Source organism: Scomber scombrus, chromosome 10, assembly GCF_963691925.1.
Source record: "Scomber scombrus chromosome 10, fScoSco1.1, whole genome shotgun sequence".
Lineage (NCBI taxonomy): Eukaryota > Metazoa > Chordata > Actinopteri > Scombriformes > Scombridae > Scomber > Scomber scombrus.
Window position 1 is genome coordinate 5151106 of NC_084979.1, and position 24442 is coordinate 5175547.

Here is a 24442-nt window from a genome sequence, read left to right on the forward strand (position 1 = left end):
GTGTGACAAGAATATGCCTTTGAGATTGATTCCATCAGCCCTGGACCCCACCGAGGCCGGGCAGCTGAGCAACTGTGAGCTAGAAAATGAGGCTCTTGGCACAAAAAGGTGCTGAAAGCTCACCTCAAGAGTGCAGTCCAACAGATTGGCTGTCAGGAGGAAAAGGTTAATGAGCTCTCCAGCAGGCAGGAGACAGAGACGAAAGAAAACCGTTCTTTGTTGAAACAGGTAGAGGACTAAAACAAAGAGCTCTGGGATGAGACATTCAAAAGACTGAAGCTGAACAATCAACTTAAGCAAGAGAGAGCTGTTCTGTCTCCTAGCAATGACTTAATATACTTTCACTGAGGAATCAACATAACAGCAAACATCGATGTATCTGCAAGTCTCAAAATGTATACAACATTTTTCTGCAAAACATTAAATGACATTGTATTTCGATTGTTTTACTGACAATCAAAACACTTACTTTAGGGTGGGACGGACGTTTCTGTGGAAACAGTTGGAGTGTTTAACAACCTCCAGAAAGAGATGCCATCACAAGCAACCTGAGCATAAAGCCCTGGAGAAAAAGTTGTGAGTGAGGACCGGAGACTTATCAAAAAACTGACGGCTGACACCTCATCTTAACATACAGCGAGCGAGCGAATTGTAGTGGATAAACACAAAAAATTATCCAGATATAAAGTCGGAGGACAGTTTAGATACTTTTTACAATTTTCTTCCAGTCCTCGCTTTAGAGGATATCCTTATAAAAGGCTCTTTTTGTCCATGTTGAATGCTGACTGGAGGGGACATGGAAATGTGAAGGCCATCAGTATTGATTTTGAAGAATGAAAATACATCGGACTTTGCAAAAATAGAGCCAGGGTGAGCGGTTTTTCAAATAAATGACATGTCACTTAGCCTTTTCTCTAACACATAGAGCAGGTTAGGACATCTTCATTGGGAAAAACTGAAACACTATGATTCGTTCACACTGTGTCCAGTCAGGAAGTGGTGTGAGTAGGAGGCCTGTCAAATGATGGAGCAGCAGTTGGAATACCTGTAGGTAAAACTCAAGGAACAGACCTCCACAAACCTTCAGCTTACCACTAAACGCACAGAGAAAAAGCTGAGTTGAGCCCGCCAGGCAGATACTGCCCGGCTCGAAGACGAGCTGAAAGAGCAAGAGGAGGATTCCTTGGCTGTCTAACAGGCCTTCCAACTCCTGACAAAGGCTGAAATCTCAGAGGAAATGGTTCCCCGAGAAAAAGAAAAAGGGGCTCAGCATGGATAAAGAATCTGACACTCTCTCAGATTGAAGAAGAAAAAGAAGGACAAGTGGGAGAAGGAGTCCACATCCAACTAAGACTTCAGAGCAGCTGCAGTGGCTCAGTAGTACTACAGCCTCATGGGCAAACCTGTCAGTAAGAACATTACAAATAAGTTCTGTCTGCATCGTTGTATTTTGTAGTAGTTTTCGTAACACTGAACAACTCAACCATGCAACAGTTTAGCGCAGCTGGACTTTTGAAGATTTAATTTGGATTTTGAGGTACACTGCTGGGAACCACATGCATTAAAGTCTGTGTAGAATCGTGGCTGAAACTATGCGTAGAAAGTCGAAAATATGCTGATTCACTCTTTCAGGCAAGTACAATGTAACTTGTACCAGGTGTCACTGTAACAAAATTGGGATCCCAGTCGATAAACAAGCTCTGATGCAGTTGGTCAGCATCATCATTATTGCAACGTCAAATTAAACAACGTGAAAATATGAGAGGCTGAAATTACAGGGTTTAATTATTCATGTAAATGAATTCCCTTCCAGTAAACCAAGCCTCTAAATATAGTACCCGATAAATAAAGTCAGATTTTAATTTAGCTGTTGTTCCTCACCATGTATCTCACCCGCTTTCTTTCACTCGCTCTTCTTTAGACCACCGATGAAGTCAGCTACATATGTTTTATTCGAACATCATTAACTTTACACGAAAGATGAAAAGACATTTAATAAAGCTTGTTTTCAGGTCATGTCCTCTAAAGGTGGCTTATTAAACAGTTTATTACGGCACCTGTAATTGCAAATTATATTGACTTTTATCATCCTTAATTAGTGCTACATCTTAAGGTTCTAACCCAAGAACAAAGTCTCAGTAGTAAAGTGGGAGTGGGATGGTGCACCTGTATTAGTGGAATAAAAAGTGGGATATATAACATTACCCACAGATCTTTAGAATGTAAAACAATCCTACCACTATAAAAATGTAGAATTTGCCACATGTTACATCTATATTTGTTACAAGTTTGAAATTGTAGCATGCATTACAAGTGCATTAGCATTTGTGGGTAGACTCACTATGTATATATTGGCAAAAGTACTGTTATGCTGCATAGTAACATATGTATGAGAATACTATGTTTTGTGTGTAGTATTTGGTCTATATATACTGTAGTTTTTAGCTTGTTAGTTTTAAGTAAACTGTTAATTTTGTTAGTAAGTTAGTTTTGGAAATAAATAATTTCTCACCTTGACTTAAGAACAACACAGATGTGTCTTCTGGTCAGATGTCCCTATGAGAGAGTCATGTCAGCGGTCTCCACTCACTGTTGATCTGTTCTGTCACGTTTCAGGGTTTTGGGTTCAGGTACAAAAACGGTTCAGTTAGGGTTAGGGACAGATGATTATTTGTGTTGAAATAACTACTTTATTAAAGTTAGGGGACCTTCGTTTTCATAGTTAAAATCATAATTTGGGTAATGATGAGGAATGAAAGCGGTTGTGGTAAAAATAAACCAATGGAGACTGTTGGGAGACAGGAAACAAACAGCTGTCTTCTGCATCAGGGTTTGATGTTTTGTCTATTGCTCTATAATAATATTTCCTCCTTTTCCCCCTGAGGGGCCACATTCATAGTTCATACTCCTTCTACACGGCTTTGTCACTTGAACAAAAACATATGTCATTATTGGGCATGTGCTCATTTTTCTTGGTTTTTCAGTGTCTGTTTTTTTGGGGTCTAGCATTCGGTGGTAGTCAGAACTGCATCTGGGTTGATTCTGCTCCTTGCATGGAATAATAATACCTTATATGGTCAATATTATCCCGTAGGTTCAATTTGCTCACGTCACGCTAAACCTATCTATAGCACCAGGCTGGACTATTTTTGGACTTTGCTGAAGCCTGACCTTCAGTATCCACCCACACTCTTACCTTTGATCACTCCCTAACAATGTAGCACTGAGGGCTGAAGGCTTGTGGTTGTGTGTTGTGTGTAGAGCATATGAAGGGGGTGGTAACAGCTAAGGCATGCATATAGTGTATGTGCAAATAGCCAGTATAGAGCTCGTGAAAGTGTGTGTTAAAGATGCTGATTGTGTGATTGACAAGACTGAATTCACCTAGTCACTCTGATTTGGAGCTGATGTCTCCTTCAGAAAGACCACTACAGTACATTTGTGGAATACAAAGAAATCCTAATAATTCCCTAATGATTGTTTCAATGTCAGGTTTTAATCCACTGGCTGACTGGGGAAACAAACTTCCACATAATGATTTGAGTATATTCTCCTAGGTCTACCATAGTGACCTGAATATAAGGTAAAAAAAATACTGTTTGAAGACAACACACTTTCACACTCATTCCTGTTGTGAAACTTGACGTGAGATTAACTTAATTCAAGGAGAAGAAAGTCCTCATTCTTGAGGCCTTTTCTTTCATAAAGCTGAAATAATGCCATTAAAGCAGAGCGTAAATCCCACATTGGTGTAGCTTATCTATCACTCACATACCTGCACACTCTCCTCTCAGACTCTTGGAAGCTGTCAAATTGTATTATTATTATTTTTTCCAGCACTTAGCATTTTTGGCTGTGACAGCAAGTGATATTTGGCTGCTTGCTGGATGATTTAGTCTACACTGCTGGAATGCCATGAGAAGATGTTTTGGACTCATTTTAAATCGTCACGAGTTTATTTTAACTGTTATGTCCTTGGGCATAATATGGCCACCTTTATTTTTTTTTTTAAGAAAAAAATCTTATATTCAGGCAAATACAGTGTATCAACTTTGTGTCGATCAACATCTCCTATCTGGATAAACTTGTTGCTGGTTTCAGACTGATGAATGCCACCTTAGAAGGATCTCACATTACAAAGTCCTGCTGTCAAAAATCATGCATGGATGGATAGAGGGAGGGAGGGATAGATGGATGGAAGTGTATCAATGTCAGTAGTGGTACTAAAAGACCAGAAGCAATTATTTAAAAAAAAAAAAAGGAATTTAGCTGCCAACAACGTGTCATCAGAGCAGCTCTGTACTGTGTCAGAAGTAAAGAGGAAATGATTTGGCGGGCAGTTGGATACGAAAAACCGAGGCACTCCATGACTAATGTGTGAGACAGTTAAGAGGATGACAGCCACAGAGATATTAGAGGAGATAATATTATAGCCTACAGTAGGTGATGTTACATTGTCAAGTATTATAGCAGAGGATGATGGCACAGACCTACCTAGAGGCCACCTAAAGTAAATTGGCAGGTTTCGATCATAGGTTCGGTATCATATTTAAACAAGAAATTCATTCAGGTTAAGGTGGTATGATTTCAGGTCAAGTCAGTGTATTTTGGCCTGAAAGCAGACTGCTGTATCTGTACTTGACTTGTATTGCAGATCTGGACCATTCGTACATTTTTTGTGTATCTAAGAGAAAATTATAAGTACAAGAAAACTGCCAAAACTTCTCTTAGATCATGTGTATGTGCTGCTTAAGAGAAAATCAGTTTGTGTGAGCGTTTCTTGCCTCAGGCTCAGTATCTATACTCAATATATATATAAACACACACACATTTAGACGGATGAAAAATGAAAGGAAAACCTTGAATAAATGTGTGGAGAAACATAACGAATGCAGATGCTTCCACACAGCTGCACTGCATGGTACAATTAAGCAATTAACATCCAGTCGTGCTCTGTGGCATGTATAGAAATGCTGAGCGGGCCCAGTTTATACTAGATGGTGAGAGGAATAGATCTAAGTGACTTTGAAAGAGGGTTGATTGTTGGGGCACAGATGTCAGGAGCTTCAGTCACAAACACTGCCCAGCTGGCGGCTGTTTCTATAGGAACAGTGACTAAAGTAACATCTGCATTTAGATCTGACCATGACGTTCGAGTATTAGCGCGATATGTAAGAAGAGCATGAGAATGTCAATGCAGGACGTGATAAGACTTTGTTGGCAAGAACAGTCGGTCAACGATTACACAGAGAGGGATATTATCATAGGGCTGCAGTGCATAAACCTCTCATTACATAGATGAATGCACATTTGAGAGTTCAGTGGTGCAAAAAACCATAGATACAGGTCTACAGAGATGTGGAACAAAGTGATATGGTCAGATAAGTCATCCTTCACTGTGTTCTCGAAAAGTTGGTGAGAAGATGTGTGGCGTACAACACGAGAATGGTACAGGTCTGAATGCTTAAGCCCTACAGTGAGGGGGTTATGCTGTGGAGGAAATTTTGCTGGCATAGTTTGGGTCCACTTGTCCCCATAGAAGAAAGGGGTCACTACAGAACAATACAGAGTATGCTACTTTTCTATCCTGATGGGAGTGGTCTTTTCCAGGATGAGGATGCCTCCAACCCTAGGACACGAGGGGTCCCTGAATGGTTTGATGAGTATGAAAATGATGTGAATCATATGCTGTGGCCTTCACAGTCATCACATCTCAACCCAACAGAACACCTTTAGAAGATTTTGGACCAACGTATTAAACAACGCTCTCTACCACCATCATCCATACCCCAAATGAGGGAATATCTTTTAGAAGAATGGTGTTCATCCCTCCAGTAGAGTTCACACAATGTTTATGCTTTTCGGAACAGATAGATAAGTAGGTAGGTAGGCAGGTAGCTAGCTAGCTAGCTAGGTAGGTAGGTAGGTAGGTAGGTAGGTAGGTAGGTAGGTAGGTAGGTAGGTAGGTAGGTAGGTAGGTAGGTAGATAGATAGATAGATAGATAGATAGATGGATGGATGGATGGATAGATAGATAGATAGATAGATAGATAGATAGATAGATAGATAGATAGATAGATAGATAGATAGATAGATAGATAGATAGATAGATAGATAGATAGGTAGGTAGGTAGGTAGGTAGGTAGGGGTATTTATTTATACCTCTGAGTTGATATTAATATATCATCCATACAGTAGTTTGTTTCCAAAATCTATTTCTGTGAAGTCCACATGCAGCATGCAGAGAAAATAGATTTAACACTTAAACTGTAGCCGCAGGTCTGTGTTCTCTCCATTAGCTCTGCCAACTGAGAGGAAGCTGCTTTCACCTTCGTCCTGCCTCCGGTGTGAATTTGAACTCAGTGTGTTGAACCTGTTTCTTTTGTGTGGCTCTTATTTCGCTTCCTCTTCTCTACATTTGGCCGCATTCTTTCGAGCCAATAAATACACTTTGATCGTGTCTTTTCTCAAGGCGGTTTTCAGATGGAGGTTTTGACGGGACTATTGATTGACCCACAGTCTCACTAAAGAGGACTATGAGATTGCGACAGTATATATACCCCCGCTATTGACACCTCTGAGTCAGTGTCTGTTAGAAGTCTGCAGTACCATGAGGTAGCAGACCAGTCATTCCACAACACACTTTTCCCTGAATACAGTATGATTGAGTTTTGATATTTGATTGAGAGGAGAGAAAGAACAAGCTGGACTGGTATCGTCTTACTGTCCTTTACCTCCTTCTCTCTCTCTCTTTCTATTTCTCTGTCCATGCATACTGCATGGTAGCTATAGCTAACAGCAAGGCAGGAGGTCTTTATCGATCGGGTATTGACGAGTCTTCATTGGGAGGAGTGCAGTGACCTTTAAATGTCACTGCGGGAGTTGGTCTTCCATCTATCAAAATAGAAGAGAGGTCTGTCTCTACAGGAGCAGGGCAGCTTTGTCCCTGCAGTGCAGAAAGAGAAAAATGACAAGCACTTGCAATTAAATAACTTTTTTGTTGAGTTTAAAAAAAAAAACTTTTACAGCTGTTGCCATGACCCTTTCAGTATAACCCTAATCATTTTCTGTGTAACTTCATCACGCTTCTTTCACTGGTTTTTCTCAGAAAGGCCTTTCTTTACCTTGTTGATTATCTCTTATCTTCATCTTGAGATACTAAACTGCAACAGAAAATATGTTTTGACACTGTAATTCCATTTTTAAAATGGACTTTACTTGTTTTCTTTTAGTATTCACCATGGTAACGCAATGTCTGCTCATAGCAACTGCAGCATGATGAGCTTTTGTACGATTTAAGCCAATCACAGCCTTTGAATAAGCTTAGGAAAAAGTAATGTTCGTCATCTTGTTTAAATATTAAATCAGTTACAAGTGAGTTAAAGAATGAAAAGAGATGTTTTGTAAGACCTTGTAAACATTTGAACAACATCGTGATATTTCTCCGAACTTAAAGTGTGTTGTTGCCTAAATAATCTTACTGTGAAGGACTTCAGTGAAGTACATCTGATTCTTCTTGGTTTGTAAAATGGAGCTTGTGAACTTTTTAAATATTTAACAGCCGTCGTATTTTCTCTGTATCAACCAAATGTTTTAGTACCCTGTAAAATTTGGAAAAACTGCCAGTGAATGTAACTTTTCCCCCCAAACATCCTCTGTCTGGCAATGCAAATTAGGAGTATATAAATATATTATGTAGGATACAGCACTAAAATATCCCACTTCCTGTTCTATTTTTTGACTTTTCTGTTATTGCTGTTATTGTCTTTCTGCCTCTATGTGTCTACAGACTGAGTTTAGATTTATGAAGCTTCTAAAAAAGCAGCCCTGGTCTGATAATGTATGGCTGCTCAGATTAATAATAATAAAAGCACTCACAAGAACACAAGACACCAACAGGTTAACAGTAAACAAATATTTCCAAAGTAAAAGCATTAAAAAAAAAAGGAAACGTGTAACTTTTACGACAAGCTGAATTATTTATCTTCAGACTGGATTAAGCTGCACTCCAACAGGACAGTATGAATACACATCCTAAGTGAATGTTAATTAAACTGAAATGCTGCAGGGAACAAATTGATTCCTTTTATGCTGATTTTTTAAAGCTTTACATTAAGCTGCCTTGAGGAGACAGCAAAGCCAAATGTGATGATTATAACTGAGAAATAAACAGACTGAAGAGCTAAATATGAATCATTAGTTAATTATTGAATTATAGCCATGGTTTGATGCCCCTCCCATGTGCTGCTACATGTGATTTAACATCAGTTAATTCATGTCCTTTTGTTTAAAGGTAATGTATCATACATTTAAAGCAGGTTTTGGCCTTTAATGCAAAAAAATTAATGCTGTTCAGTTACTAAATATAGTTTTATACTTATTTGTGGTCATATTTCCTAGTTTTTATTTTATTTAAGTTAACTTTACTGTACCCCCCACCCCACCCCCCCTATTTATGCAGTGGTTATTTGTAACTCTCCTGTTAATACTTGTCATTTAACAGTAAATTATGTTTTTCGGGAGATGGTTTAACATTTAATTGTTTGGAAGCAACGCCCCCGCATAATATTACAGCAGACTTCAAGACTTTTTTATAGACTTTTTTCTTCTTACTTTTTAACTATTGAGTCGAGAACAGGAATCAAATCCCCAAAGATCTCAAAGCATTCATGTGTAAACAAATATGAAATTATTCATTAACACAATAAAACAAAGCAAAAAAATCATATTTAGTGTCACATGATCACACACGAACAAATCTGACAGTTTTTAAAAATGTATGAAGATGTTAAGTTTAAAGATTGATTCTTGACCTTGGAAATAGTATTTTGACTGAACATTTTTCACCTTCGCGGCTCACTGATTAAGTTTCTTTCAGTGGATGGAGTTTTCTCTGTTGTCATGGAGATTGAAGAAGAAGTTTATTAAATTTCATACTCTTTATATCTGTTTATACACCATAAAAAAAGTAATTGTTGACAAATATGATACATGTGATCTGATTATAACTGCATCTTAGTGTGTTATGAGCCATTTATGAATTATTCATATACTGCTTATAAATGTCAAATATAAGGGGTTATAATAGTGTTACTGCTTTATCATTTTATTTATGTCTTCTCCTCCTACTTCTCTCTGTTTTTCTATCTCTCTCAGCACAGTAAATACATTTTTAGTAATCATCAAATCATTATATTTAATTATACCGTGGTGACTGATTGATATCTTGCTCCAAAAGTGTAAAACAACATTAAATATTTAACATTTAATAATATAAATATATATAAAATTACCAGTTTTCTGTCTTTTTTTGCTTTGTCTGCTTTTACTGTAGCAGAGCTTCAAAGATCAGGGCTGATGCTGCATTAAGCATCAGGGAGGGTGGGTGGGGGTGTTAATGGTTAAAGACTAATGAAAAATAAAAGATGAGAGGGAAGGATAAAAGGATAAAATGTGAGAGAGGGTCAAGAAAAGACGGATGAAGCAGTCAATTAAACCAAATGGGAGAAGAAAGGGGGATGGAAAATGGCGAAAATAAAATGAAAGTAGCAGAGAAGGGGATGATGGAGGGACTGGCAGTGGGATATTAGCTCCCCCCCCCCCCCATACACACACAAACACAAACACACACACACACACACACACACACAAACACACACACACACACACAGAATGATCAAAGAAGTGCGGAAGAGGAATCAAAGCTGCAGATTCAGTTTGTGCATCAGAGATATGAAAGAAAAAGGACAAAAACATGCAGCATACAAGCATCATTTACATGTAAGAAGTCACATAGATCTATTTTAACTTTAATATCTGCTGTTACTGCCACATTTTCAGTCTTGTGCGTCACTGGTTTTGATCATTTTCTACCACATTTTATCCGGAGACCTTGTTTCTTTATCACTCAGCTCCAGGGAGTGACTCATCGGTCGGGTCGGGCTTTGAGTGGTCACCGTGACGATTTTGTTAACCGAGCACCGTCCTGCCAAACAGCCAGCCCATAATAACAGTGTGTAGGTTACGCTGTGGTTGCCATGGAGTCTCCAGGGGTGACGAGCAAAGAATAGAGCACGTTTTCCTTAATTAAAGGAGATTGTACATGATTGCACCCAAGCCAGGCACTAAACACACACACACACACACACACACACACACACACACACACACACAGAATGAGATGCTGATTGATTCAGCATTATGTCATACTATCAGTATTTCTACTAATCTTTATCATTATAGGAAATTACATAGTCTCATAACAAAAAATTAGATATGTTATGTAAATTGCAGCATTATTATTGTAGTTTAGTGTCTGGTCACTTTATGATCATTTCACATCTTTACATCTAAATTAATAAAAAATACCACTGTGCTTTAAGGCCTTACAGTAATAGTTGATGTTACTCTTAAGGAGAATCTTAAGTTTAAATGAAAAACATAGATTAGTCTTTTTTTGTTTAAACCTTTATTTATTCAGGGAAAATTTCAATGAGAAGTGATGCTCTCTTTCCCAGGAACACTCTGATCACATTCACACCGTTACACACATTCACACCTGGAAGCTGCCCAGTACAACCACAGTCTGATCTGCAGCCCAACTGGAGCAGATGGGGTTAAGAGCCTTTGCTCAAGGGCAGCTCAGTGTTGGTAATGAAGAAGGGACAAGTGCTGTTTCTTCACTCCCCCCACCCAGGTTTATACTGCCGGTCCCGGGGATTGAAGAACCTGAAGCCTGAAGAACATTCACAGGAGGTGATAAAGTGCATAAAGTCATAAAAACCTCATCCAGGTCCAAAAACAATCCCCAAATGACTCGCTGCTGCTAGTAAAATACAGAACTAAAGAGTGACTCAGATCAATATTTGTCATCAACCTCCTCTCTTATTTGGCAGCTGGACAGTCAGAGGACACTGTTCATTTAAGGGAGGTTTTAAGAGAGGAAGTTATTTCCATATCCCCGGTAGACATTCAATGAATATATAGTGAATTTATAGACGACGACATCTGTTGATCTGTACATCTGACAGAGTTTCTGTATTTGATTTTCTCTCTTAAATCTTTGTGTGTGTTTTTCTACAGCTGCAGCACATTGAGTTCTATCACCCGCTGTTCTTGATCATTGGATGGAAACTTTTAACTTACTCAAGCAGAGTCATTTTAAATGGACTCTGTAGTGGTTTCTTTAGATGATGATGCCTTTATGTTGGCAGACTCAAGCGCTGCGAACAGACTAGGAAACTGATGAAGTTTAGAAGGTTTATTTCAGGTGAACTGAGTAGGGGATGGAGTGAGGATTGGTGAGGAATGACAAGCAGCAGCGTGGCCAGCAGAGGTACCGTGGTTGTGATGGGGGAGCTGGCTGGCTGGCAGGAGGGAGATGATCCTGAGGCAAAAAGAAACAAACAGGTATTGATCACAGGTTTAAACAAACCATAAGGAGTAGTTCTCGGAATAATCACAGATTAAGAGGCTGTGAGACGTGAAACACCACAGCGGCAGAGAGACAACGATGTGGCAAAGACTGGGTGAAGAGCAGGGGTTGATATACGGGAGAGGAGATGAGCTGATTGATGGCAGGTTGAGGGAGGATGAGGATGAGGGGGTGATGAAGGGACCCAGGAGCCATGAGAGTGAGAGAGGGAACGCCACACAATCACAAACACAGGAGAAAGAGGGGAAAAGGAAAACCCACAGAAACACAAGGGAAAGTACCGCGATACACTGTGGGTGTGACAGATATATTGATACTTTGTACATTATGCTGCACTCATTTGTGAAGTGGGTACAATCTATTAGTTCTAATAGACTTTTGGAACAATTAGAGTTTGGCAACATGCAGTAGGTGGAAACAGAGCTGGGAAAAATTGAGTCGTGCTGGTTTAAATGTCGTCCTTTTATACTAAGATTATGAACTACTATGTGAGTAAAAATGATGCACAGTGCTACTGAGTTACATACTCATATATTTTCCTTCAATATAGTTGTCAAATGTATGATAAAAGTCTTTGGAACACGGCGCACTCTTGATTTAATGTGTGATAAAAGCTGAGCTCCCCCCCCAGAGAACGCACATAAAAGGAAATATCCAAATTCTCCTCTGGGCGTGTAAATGATTTATTAAAAAAAATACTTTATATATTTTATTTATTCCATATTTACTCTCAGTGAAAACAAGTTATTATGTCATCGCACATGGAAATGATTGTCATACTGCTGATGTGCCAAAGCTGTTGGAAGTGTAAAAGTAGTTAAGTCCGACAGATGTTTTGACATTAATTGCCTTTGTGCCATTTTAAATTGGTTTACACACACACACACACACACACACACATGCACACACACACACACACACACACACACACACACACACACACACACACACACACACACACACACACACATCCTTCATGTGAAATATGCATTATTTAATAGATACACACACAAAGCTGATTATTGTGTAATCTGTTATATTTGTCCCTATTATCTTTTCTATTTTCCTTTTCACACACACACAGGCACACACACAGACATGCACACACACACACACACACACACACACACACACACACACACACACACACACACACACACACACACACACACACACACACACACACACACACACACACACACACACACAGAGTTTGTTTCCCTAGTGTCAGTGCTTCAGCTGATTGCAGCATGCAACTTTAAGGATCATCATTGAAAATGTTTAAATCATCTCTCATTGTTCAGAATTGTCCATCATTTGAGGCTGTGAAGTGCAAAATGATGAAAATAATTTGACAGATAGTTGAAAACCAACTTAAATTAACTCAAGCCCATTCAAAATACACCTGCCAATCACTGTAATGCACACACACACACACACACACACACCCACACACACACACGAGAGCCTCCCATTCCCTATGTTATTCACTTCATTATTTCCATGTAATCCTTAATTTGTCCAGCTCTATATGTTCTGTAAGGCCGCTTTCACAGAGCGGTAATTACATTTTATATCAGCGAACTTACACTGACATTTAAAATGACACCTATAAAATTAGAATGATACCCTTCTTATTATAGCTTTCCTCCTTTTTTAATGAAGCATGATACTAATAAGTTACAAAATCCCTCCAATATATATATATGACTAAATTCAATGTATAAAAGGGTTTTACAGTCTAACAGGTTGGCTTTATGATGGTAATGTTGGTTGGTTGGTAGGTCCACTGCTTTGTTCCAGACTGAAATATCACAGCAACTGCTTAAATGATTACCATGAATTCAGGTCAAATATATTCACGGTGCCCAGAGGGTGAATCCTAATGAATTTGGTGACCCTCTGCCTTTTCCTCTTGCACCACCAGCAGGTTGTCATTTGCAATTCATAATGAAATGTCTCAGCAGTAAATACATACAAGCACATATGTGACCTCTATAGGGGTATAGTTCAAACACACATGGATAGAAATTTTAGTTTTGATGGGAAGAGGAGTAGTAGTAGGAGTAGTAGGAGTAGTAGCAGTAGTAGTACTAGTAGTAGTAGTAGTAATAGTAGTAGTAGTTGTTATTTTTGTATTGTGTGTGGGCCATGTCAGTTGTATATTGTCTTGTATTTAAATCATTAAATAAATCAATAAAAACAGATTTTCTTTACAATGATTATCAGAGTGGCTATAAACTCTATCACGTGTCTACACAGAAAGCATTTCAGTCCTGTTTTTGTCATCTGTCTCACACATGACTGATGGATCAGATCCTCTCTATAAAAGACCTGAAGCATATTTTCACACTTTGGTTTTTACACATGTAACTAAAGTGATTGTGTATTAAGCTCTGAGCTCTTCCATAATACTGCTGCTCATACTACACCTGCTGTATAGACACACTGTTAGTCTGTATTATACAGATTTGAATGGGACTCATGCATAAACTAATAAAACAATCTAAAGTGACTCTGATGCCGCACTGCTTAAAAAAACATATCAGGCTAAACAGAATGGGATTTACAATTTAATAGTGACTATTTATAGAAAGCTCATTACCGCACCATCCACATTGCTCATTACAGCAGATACAAGTTTTTTGGTAAGTGCGGCCCTTTGCAATTACTATGTGAGAGGTTTTGCGCTGCTCACTGAGCTCTCTGGTGATCTGGAGGAGAAGAAAACATTATAGGAAAAGAGGAGATATACTGCATGTCATTTTCCCTCCTCTCCGTGTGCGTGCATTGCGACGGGCTTTCTGCTTTGAAGTGTCCTCGATGCGCCGTTTATTTAATGTACGACAGTAAAATGGGATTTACTTAGTCACGACTGCCGAACCGCGTGGCGATCGCACTTGTGTCGAGCTGCGTTCCGAGTGACAGATTTATTATTGCTTTATTCTTCACAATTGAAGCCACAGCTCTGTGTATGTGCCATCTGTCTGGGTGACTCCTCTCCCTCCGTGTCTTGCTCTTTCTCTCTCTCTCTCTCTCTCTCTCTCTCTCTCTCTCTCTCTCTCTCTCTCTCTCTCCCTCTCTTCAGATTTAAGTTGTCACAACTTTCAGAGTGCTAATGGGCTGTTAATCTGCAACACTGCTACTCGCTCTCCTCTCCTCTCCTCTCTTATTTTCTTCCCTCCCTCTTTCCTTCACTTTCATCTCCCTCTCCCCTTTTTTTTTCTCACCCTGCGGTATTTGAGCAGGATCATCGTGGTTGCTTGCTCAACACTTTTTCTCTCCCTTTTCCTTCCTGCTCAGTAGCCTATATTCTAATGACACTGCAGTAGTTGGGGATGATTACATGTGTCCTTTCTTTAAAAAAAAAAAAAAAAAGGGGTGATGTGGGAGTCATCTGGAAGTTTGTCAGACTCTGGCTGAAATATTATAAATTACCATGATGCAACACTTTCTCTTTTTTACCTCAATTCACCTCTTATTCACTTACACTGCTGACTACAAGCTTGAGAGCAAATGTCTTTTGTCCATGTTACTATTTGAAGAGAGAATAATGATGATATGCTGTTTAAGACTGTTTTTTGTCTCGTGTGTCTCTCTGCAGATGGGAAGGTTTATGCACTGGGGGGTATGGGAGCAGACACCACACCACAGGCCCTGGTCAGGGTTTATGAGGCGGAGAAAGATCAATGGCAGCTGTTGACCTCCATACCCACGCCGCGGTACGGAGCCACTACCTTCGTAAAAGGAAACAAAATCTACATGATGGGTAGGAAAAAACCTTCAAATATATACACTCATTTCTGGAGCGCAGGTGGTCGAGTGTTTAGAGCGCATGCCACGTACGCAGTGGACCCCGGTTCGAATCCCGGCCGGCGGACCTGTACTGCATGTCACATCCCCTCTTTCTCTCCCATGTTTCCTGTCTGACAACTATCAAATAAAAAGGTGTCTATGCCAAAAAAAAAAAACTTTAAAAAAAAAAATATATATATATATACTCATTTCTGTCTTTTTATTATTTCATTTTTCTATTTCATTCTCCAACATTGTCTGTTTCTATCCAGGGGTCTCTAAACATAGTCTATAAAACTATACTACCCCTTCAGTTTTTTTATGACATGGTCCAGACTGAAATCTATGAGATGGACTGTCTTGTCTTCCTGTCATGGTTCCCTGGGGAATGAATCCTACTTACTTTGGTGATCCTGATGATATTTTGGGTGAAATATCTCAAAAGTTATCACAAAGATTACCATGAAATTCCCTTAACCTTTCGTCTAACACCATCACCAGTGTTTTTAGTCTTGTCTAATGACCAAATACCTGCAAAACCAACGCAACCCAATCACCAGAATAAAACATTGGCATTATAAAATTTCTGTAAACCATGGATATATCTACATTTTATAACTTGAATCTCTACTTTTCAATGTTGGCCATTATCAGTTTAGTAATTATGTTTTATGATGTGAGAAGACTGTGGTTACGGTGTGGTTAGGGTTAGATTAAGGGTTAGGGTTAAAAAAAACATGTGGATAGGGTTAGGGAAAGATCATGATTCGGGTTGATATAAAAAATTAAAACAAATGAAAATGGCTGTCTGGCGATATCTCCCTAAGAAAATCTGATTTTGTTGCCAGAAAAACAGCTTCAAATGTCCCGACATTTCATTAACAATAAACAGGAAGTGAGCAGTGGTCTCAAGGTGGTCTCAAACAGTACTCGCTGCTGCTTTGACACATCTCCAACTTTCCCATTAAATAAGAAAGTCGGTTGATAAATGTCATCTGAACTACGTCACTTTAAATGCGGATATGATACATAGTGCTGAGATGTACAATATAATACACTACATATTAAATGCACTGAAACATAAAGATTCAACGTTAACATTTTTTTCTGGTCAATGGCCTTACCGACACCATTCCCATTAGCCTCAGCTGTTCTTTTTTTCATGCTAATTAGCAACTGTTAGCATGCTAAAACGCTAAACTGAACGGTAAACATTGTGGACATTTTACCAGCTAGCATGTTAGTATTATCATTAGGAGCATGTTAGCATATGCTGACGGTCGTGTTTAGCTGTGCCAGTACAGCCTCGCGCAGCTGCTAGCATAGGCCTACCTCTTTTTGAAGGACAAACAGATAAAACATATGATATTGTGCGTTGATTCTATTATTTTTGTTATTACTTTTGTTGCTTGTATTGTATTTGGTAGTTTTCCCTGCAAATGAGGCATTTTAGAGTGGGGAAGCTAGCATTCTCGGTCCTGATAGAGCACCATAGCTAACAGTGTCATTTAGCTCAGCTTTAGCTAAGATGTATCACCTTTTTTTTTTGCTTGTTTTGACTGCTATTTATGACTGCTGTACACCAGGAAAACTATGACCACAAACTGTTGTCTCAACAGTTACGTGATCATATAAACAGGGTTTTTATGGTGATTTTGAATGATTGATTTGATGTGTTTGAAAATGTTGTGTAAAAAAGTAGCTAATGTGAATGTCACTTTGTTTTTTTATATGGTGAACTGTTAGAAAACGGAAGGGTGCAACAGCAGCCATTCTGGGAACCAGTTCTCTTTCCCACTACTTTTATGTGTCTCTTCTTCTCATTCTACGTAACATCGCGTGAGTGTTGGGTTTTAGGGATTCTGTCAGCTCTTTCATCCAGAGACTCAGCAGTGTATAAGGATGGATGTATTCAGTAATTTTCTCAAGGACACAGATGGGTGGTGATGCACAGCATATCTGAAGTACCTCAGTCCTGGAGGCTTTGGTGTTGTGGGATCATTTTGAACTTCTACTCCGCTGCACAGAGAGTGAATGAAGGGATAGATACTGTAAGGTTGCTGCTTCTCCATAAAAGTCTTGGATTTAAGTGGTCGAGTCTGACTTGCACCCTCGCGGTCGCCTTCTGTTGCAGTTTTTGTTGCTCTTTATTCACACACTTTATTTGCACTTTTACATGACTTGGAAAGGATGAACTAATGGAAGGATGAAAATCGTTCTCTCAGGTCTGAGGAGAGAAGTTAAAAGCTGCTTGGAATTTTTTTTTTTTTTTTACGGTTTTAAATCTCACATGATTGTCATCCAGTCGGTTTCCATCTATAATAAGAGTTTAAATCTTTTCTCATCTTGTCTTTTTGGGTGGCGGTTATTGGTCATCCACACATGCTGAGAGATAAAATTGGAATCACACAAGGCTCGGTACGTCTCACCGTGGAAGCATTTTGAGATGAATTCGTTGCACTGCATGCTACAAGCAAGGACACAATCAGCACAAAGTAGCTATAACCTCCTGAGAACAGGAGCTGTGGTCATTTCCATATCAATGTTTTTTCTCACACGCTTCAACAGAGGGACGGATTGAGTCTTTGCTTGTGTGCAAAAAGGCAGAGAGAGCTCAATGCAGTGTAACATGTGAGCGGGCACGCAACACAAACACAGAGAATATACATTCATCAACCTGACAACACAGTGTGCATTTATATATAGACACTGAAAACATAAGAAAATCGACAGTGGTGGAACTTACATACATTTACTCATGTAGTCTACTTTAGTGTATCAGTGTGTCATTAGTGTCATTGAGTGTTAAAATTATAAAGTTATATATTCAAACTTCTAGACCATATATTCAAACTTGTATTTCATAAACTCAAACTTTTATTACATATATTCCAACTTAAAGTTAATATAAACATACTTTTAGTCCATATATTCAAACTTTTAGTCCATATATCTCAGCTTATTCCATATACTTAAACATTTATTTTAGATATTCAAACTTTGACATTTTCATACTTTTAGAACTGTATTCATAATTTTATTCCATATATCCAAAACTTTACTCGATATACTTTATTCCATATATTGATCATACTTGTATTCCCTATATTCTAACTTTCAGTGCATATATTCAAATTTGTATTCCACTTTTTCATACTCTTAGAACTATATTCATACTTTTATTCCATATATTCAAACTTTTAGTCCATATATTCATCATACTTTTAGTCCCTATATTCAAACTTTTAGTCCATATAGTCAAACTTTTATTCCATGTAGTCAAACTCTAAGCCTACATCACACATTAATTCCATATATTCAATTTTTTATTTCATATATTCAAATTTTATTCCATATATTCATACTTTCATTCCATATACTCTACCTCACTTTCAGCTATTATATCAATTTTTTTTCCCCATTCCATATTCTTAACTTTTCCATTAAATTTTCTCACAGTTTCTTGAATGGCATGCCATAATATACATAATACACATTTTTTAATTTGAACAAAATCATCATTTCTATATTCTCCAATGACCTGAGTTACTTCAGTCTTTTCACACACACAAGTCAGTAGACAACAAATTGTTAAAATTGTTGCTAAAGATTGATATTTCCCATCTATCAACTCCATAACGACATATGATTCAAACCTTCCCCCGATTTGTTTGGATGCAGTTACTAAAAGTTCTCTGTTTATAGAAGATTCTGAGCTCACACTTTTGATTCATAATCATATCTGTCAAATCACACATCTCACCTGTTAGACTGTAGTGTTGTTTTTCTGGCGACTTCCAACCGTGAAATGAAAATCTCACGGACTGCCACGCTACAAAGAGAATAAAACAGTACTGTATCTGTCGTAATTGTAGTTCAGTGCACTACATGGCTTCAGCCGTGCTCCTGACAGCACTGAGACTCACTAGCAGTAGAGGAGATCCTTTCATGTACCTCGCCTTGGTAAGGTTGACCTCTTGAGGTTTTAGAGCGCCGTGCTGCAAAGAAATATATGTGCATTGTTTGTGAAGTGAGTTGAAAAGCAGTCTCGGATCAACTTTTTCCTGATGGCAAAATAAGTTGAGGAACTGCAGTTTAGAGGACAAAAATAAAAATGAGTAACAAATGGTGCAGTGAAGTGAAAAGTTTGCCACCCAAAATATAAACATCCATAACTTATCTGCAGACTACCAAACTAATTCATTTTGTTTAGGCTGGAGCTAATGATGCCTAGCAAATGCATTGGACAGAGAGGAATGGCTGCTGCACCCGCATGGACACAACACACACACACACACACACACGCACACACACACACACGCACACACACAAACACAGAAGCTTAATCACATCTTATCACATTACACACAGAGTTGTGAGTGATGTGCAAACTGAATAATAATGTGATCTTCATCCTGTTTGTTTTCTAACTGGAAATGCAGGCCATTATCTCTCCCCCCGGCTCTCTCTCTCTCTCTCTCTCTCTCTCTCTCTTTATCTGTCCCTCTCTCTCACTCATGTCAACTGAATGCACTGCTTCATGCTCACTTGCTGTACTTTACAAAAAAAGTTTACCCTAGCTTGCAAATCCATGCTGCTTCTTCAGCTGCTGCTCCACCCTGGGGTGGGGGGGGGTGGGGGGGTCTGACGCCCCTTTGATTTAAATTCTGTGTGTTCCCAGTCAACAACACAACAACAGACTTACTGCCATGTGACGTATAACTCATCAGGCTTCGTTCTGCTTTCAAATTCTTGTGTGTGTATGTGTGTCTGTGTGTGTGTGTGTGTGTGTGTGTGTGTGTGTGTGTGTGTGTCAGTGTCAGGGTTGGTAAGCACAACACGAGTGCATCTGAAAGGAGGCTGTCAGCAAGTAAAGGATGATCAAAAATTCTTCTCTGAAACATGCACATATGCATATAAACAAAGCACGTCAGCGCGCGCACACACAAACACACACGCACATAGTACTCGCTTTATTGTGTGAGCATGTTAGCGCGTCGTCTTGAATGAGGGAATGTGCATTAAAGTTACAATACCTTTCCTCAGCTGCAAAGACAGATAAGAAGTCACAATCACAATGAACAAATCACATCCCCCTGCAGCCCCTCTTACTACCGCAGCAATGCATCATTTAACAGCAGGTGAATCAGAGCGGTGTGGCCTCAGGGTTGGAGGGTACCGGTCATTAATGTTTAGCATCTTGCGCCTTCATCTGCAAAGACAATCTCTATACCGTGGAAGCAGCAGCTAGATATTACTTTGACAACGAGCATTAAATCCTTTAAGAAGTACACTGCATGAGCTTGCTTACTTTTATTGAGCATTTTGGGAGTCATCCAACTGAGGATGGCTATAGCTTTGAATAACTTTGAGTGAAAACAGGGAGAACTCAAGGCAAAAAAGTGCGCAAGTATCCAACAAACATAAATTAAACAAGTGAAAAATACGCTGACGATAGATAACATTTGTTACAGTTAACTGATATAAAGGAGGAGAAAGGCCAAGTTGTTTGATCCTTTTGAGAAGTTTCAAACGCTGCATGGTATGTTATGGTGTTCTGTTGTGTTACATCATTTACAATTGAAGATAGCTCTACGGCTACGCTAGCTAGCAGCTTTGTGAGGCTGTACAGACACAGTGCTGCTTTCATGCTTCCAGCTCAATGGCGCCATGCTTACAACATGAGACAATGCTAACATGCTAATGTCAAGCAGTTAGAATGTTTGCCATGTCCACCATCTTAGTTTAGCATGTTGGCATACTAACCTTTATTAATAAGCACAAAACACAAAGTACAGCTGAGGCCGACGGTCATAAACCTACTGGACAGATTAAACATTTGACCTCGATGGCGCGAGAGGAAATGTCGGAGGGTTCGTCATCTGGGAACGATGAAGGAAGTACAAAATTGTTTATGCTATCAAGGAGACCTATGCTATGTCTCAAATCATGTACTTACACTTCATGTTTTGAGTGCGTAAGTGCGTTTACACTGAGAAGTATGGAAAAATGCAGTGCACTGTAAGTACCTGGATTGTGCACTCAGAACAGTCAAAAAGTTGAGTGTGGAACTATGGACACTACTCAGCCTCAACAGACGCCATCTTGGCTACGTAGCAGAAGCGGAGGGACCAGTTTTCAAACTGGAAATGGCGCGCCGACAATTTTGTAACTACGGTGAACTTCAGCCTCATTATACAAAAATGTTATAAATGTTTTTTTTCCCCCACTAAGCACCACTATACTGTTGTCTCATATAAGCCATCAGTAGGTTTATTGGGTTGATTAAGCATACTGTAATGATTTAGTTCCGCAAATGCTAACGCTAGCTCACTAAGTAGCTAATTGTCAATTCTGGTAAGTGCGCAGCGGCCGTGTTTGATTTGAGACAACACTAACCTGTCGAAATTTTCGCACTACACATGTAAATATTGAACATGGTGTAATACATAGAAGTGTACTAACAGAATTGTGTGATTTGAGACACAGTGCTGGAGATATTTCACAGGATTGTCAAAACTTTTGGAATGCGGAATGCGGCTTTGGAGGAAAAATCAGTAGGATACATGTCAATCCAGCCAAAAGACCAACATGACCATAAAGCCATACTGCTAGCACTGCCAAATGTCTCCTTTTACACAACTGTACGCTGCAGCTTGTACAACAAAATTGTGCAACGACAAAGAATTGTCAGAGCTTTATTTATTGTAATGCTAACAGTTTAGCTAACTATTCATTTGTCTACACATGATCATGAGTCATTATTTTCCTATATGAGAAGAGTGCTCAGATTTGGCACCTTAATTCATTCAGCTTATTGTCAACCTCGTTGCTGGTGAAATTTGGAGGGAAAATATCCTCATCCCTTCATCTCTTGCAGAGATTTAGATGAGAGGATCAATACCTTTCTCATCTCTAGAGTGGTATCGATCATCCCGTCTAACATTTTCCCCAAAATGCCAAACTATTCATTTTTAAAGAGCTTCCAATCAGTTAACAGCTAACTAAAAAGCTTCAAATGCAGAGCACGTCTCTGAATTTTCAGAGACATTACAATTTAAAAATAAATGTGTTTGCTTTTCTTTAGTATGAATACTTCAGTTGTTCTCTGTCAGTTCTGTCACTTCTATAAATTTAGATGACTTATTCATTTCCTCTGGCTGTTGGGAATTGTAATAACACTCAAGCTGAATTTGAACTATAATCTCACAGAAAATGATATAGACCTACAGTGTTTACACACAGCATGTATGAATTAGGTTTAAATATCTATATTTAATGCCTCTGCATACTGAACATTTCTACAGTAATCAACAGGTCTTTATGCTCAAAATTGCTTTCTTTCTCTCACCTCTCTGACTCAAATCCTTCCCACTCAGTTCAGCTCTTTGTCTCGCTGTTGCTATCGATCTCCGTGCCACCCTGCCCACTCTAGTTGACCCTCTTCTACATTCTCTTCAATTCCTTATATCGCTTTTGCAGAATTTCTCTGAACCAGTATCTCATTTTCTTGTCTTTTTTACCTTTCTTTGAATCTGTATTTTGCTCTGAATGCCTCCTTCAATTTCTCCTTCCCCTCTAATTCCTTTTTCGTCACCTTCCTCTACACCCCCCCCCCCCCCCCCCCCTCCCTCTGGCATTGTCCATTACAGCCCTTTGCCTCAACATTTCCTCCCTTTTTACATCATGCGCCAATCCAACTGCCAACTACATCCGCTCTCTCACCACTTTGCCTTTCCCCTTGTAGTCGTATTTTACAAGGTTAAGTCATGATTTGTGGAAATAAACAAGTTGTAGGCGTCCTAGGGGAAGCACCCTGCCGCTGCAGCTCTGTGTTCAAGTCCAAAATGAAATGTGGTCCCAGCGCTGGTCTTGCACGCGTGCCAGACTTCGACACAAATGCCAAGCAAACTTTGTGACAGAAGCAGGGGATTAAAAAGCAATGAAAAGAAATGGGAAATGGAAAAACGAGGACAAACAGTGTCACCCAGGAAATTTGTATTTGCCATTTGTCACACAGTGCTCGGCTATGCTCGTGACACACGCATCCAAATTTTCCTGGAAATGTTAGAATGCATGAGTGTCACATTTATAAGATCGCATGACTCATAATAATACAGAAGATATGTTTTTGTGTGGCTTGAAATGTGTTTGATTTCGCACAGTTTTATCAAATACCCCAACATTCTGCCCAAGTAGAACATATTCCAAGTAGACCTTTTTAAATAAATGAGCCTTATCGACATGCAAAGCCTTGATATCACCATTAATGTGTTTTTTGGTTTTCTTGCCGTCTCCAGGTGGTCGTCAGGGAAAGATGCCGGTGACAGCGCTGGAGGCTTTTGACCTGGAGATGAAAAGCTGGACCCGTTACCCCTGCATCCCGAGCCGGAGGGCCTTTTCCTGCTGCGCCACAAATGAGCGAAGCCTCTTCAGCCTGGGAGGCCTCCAGCAGCCGGGGCCACATAACTTCTACTCCAGACCTCACTTTGTCAGCACCATGGAGGAGTATGATCTGGATCAAGGTACAGTAAGTCGTAATTGGCGGACTGATGTGCTGCGAGGTTTTTCTGGTGGGCCACTACACATCTTTAGCAAATGCTATTTAAAAAACATAAACACTCACACACATGCACACAGGGTTGAGTATTGTTACTGGCCAAGTTTGCTACCTGGCCCAATGTGTACCAATTCCATTCCATTACCTAGCTCAAGTCCAGTGTTGGGGAGTAACTAGTTACATGTAATGGCGTAATGTAATTTAATTACAAAATAAAATGCAGTGTAATCTGTTATAGTTACTAATATATATAAGACAAAATGTGTTATTATGAAAATATTGATGATTACAAATGAGGTTACATCTGAAGTCAGACCTTTAAGATTTTGCTCAGGAGGGTTTTTTCCTATTAAAAAAAAAAAATTGAACATGTTACTGAATATATTTATTGCTGTTTTTAATTGTTTTAAATCAATATTTTTTATATTTAGTAAATAAATCATGACGTGGGCTTATCTGGAGCACACATGGGCTTAAATGGTGTCACAGTACCAATTAAACCCTCTTTATTCATCAAATATCTTTATTTCATATTCCAAAATCTACATGAACTAATGAATACATTTTCAAATGAGAGATAAATCTTGCTTTATAAGAAATGATCATTATCATAATGACATTATAAATCATGTCAGTATCCATGAAAAACAGCT

General features: G+C 39.0%; 1 protein-coding gene across 1 annotated transcript in view; it reads left to right on the forward strand.

The window, feature by feature from the left end:
- LOC133988131 (kelch domain-containing protein 8B-like) overlaps positions 1-24442 on the forward strand; it is a 143273-nt gene that overhangs the window by 70331 nt on the left and 48500 nt on the right. The window contains exons 2-3 of the mRNA XM_062427683.1: positions 15039-15203; positions 23530-23754. Of these exons, the coding sequence (XP_062283667.1) occupies positions 15039-15203; positions 23530-23754 (390 nt within the window). The remainder of the gene's footprint in view (positions 1-15038; positions 15204-23529; positions 23755-24442) is intronic.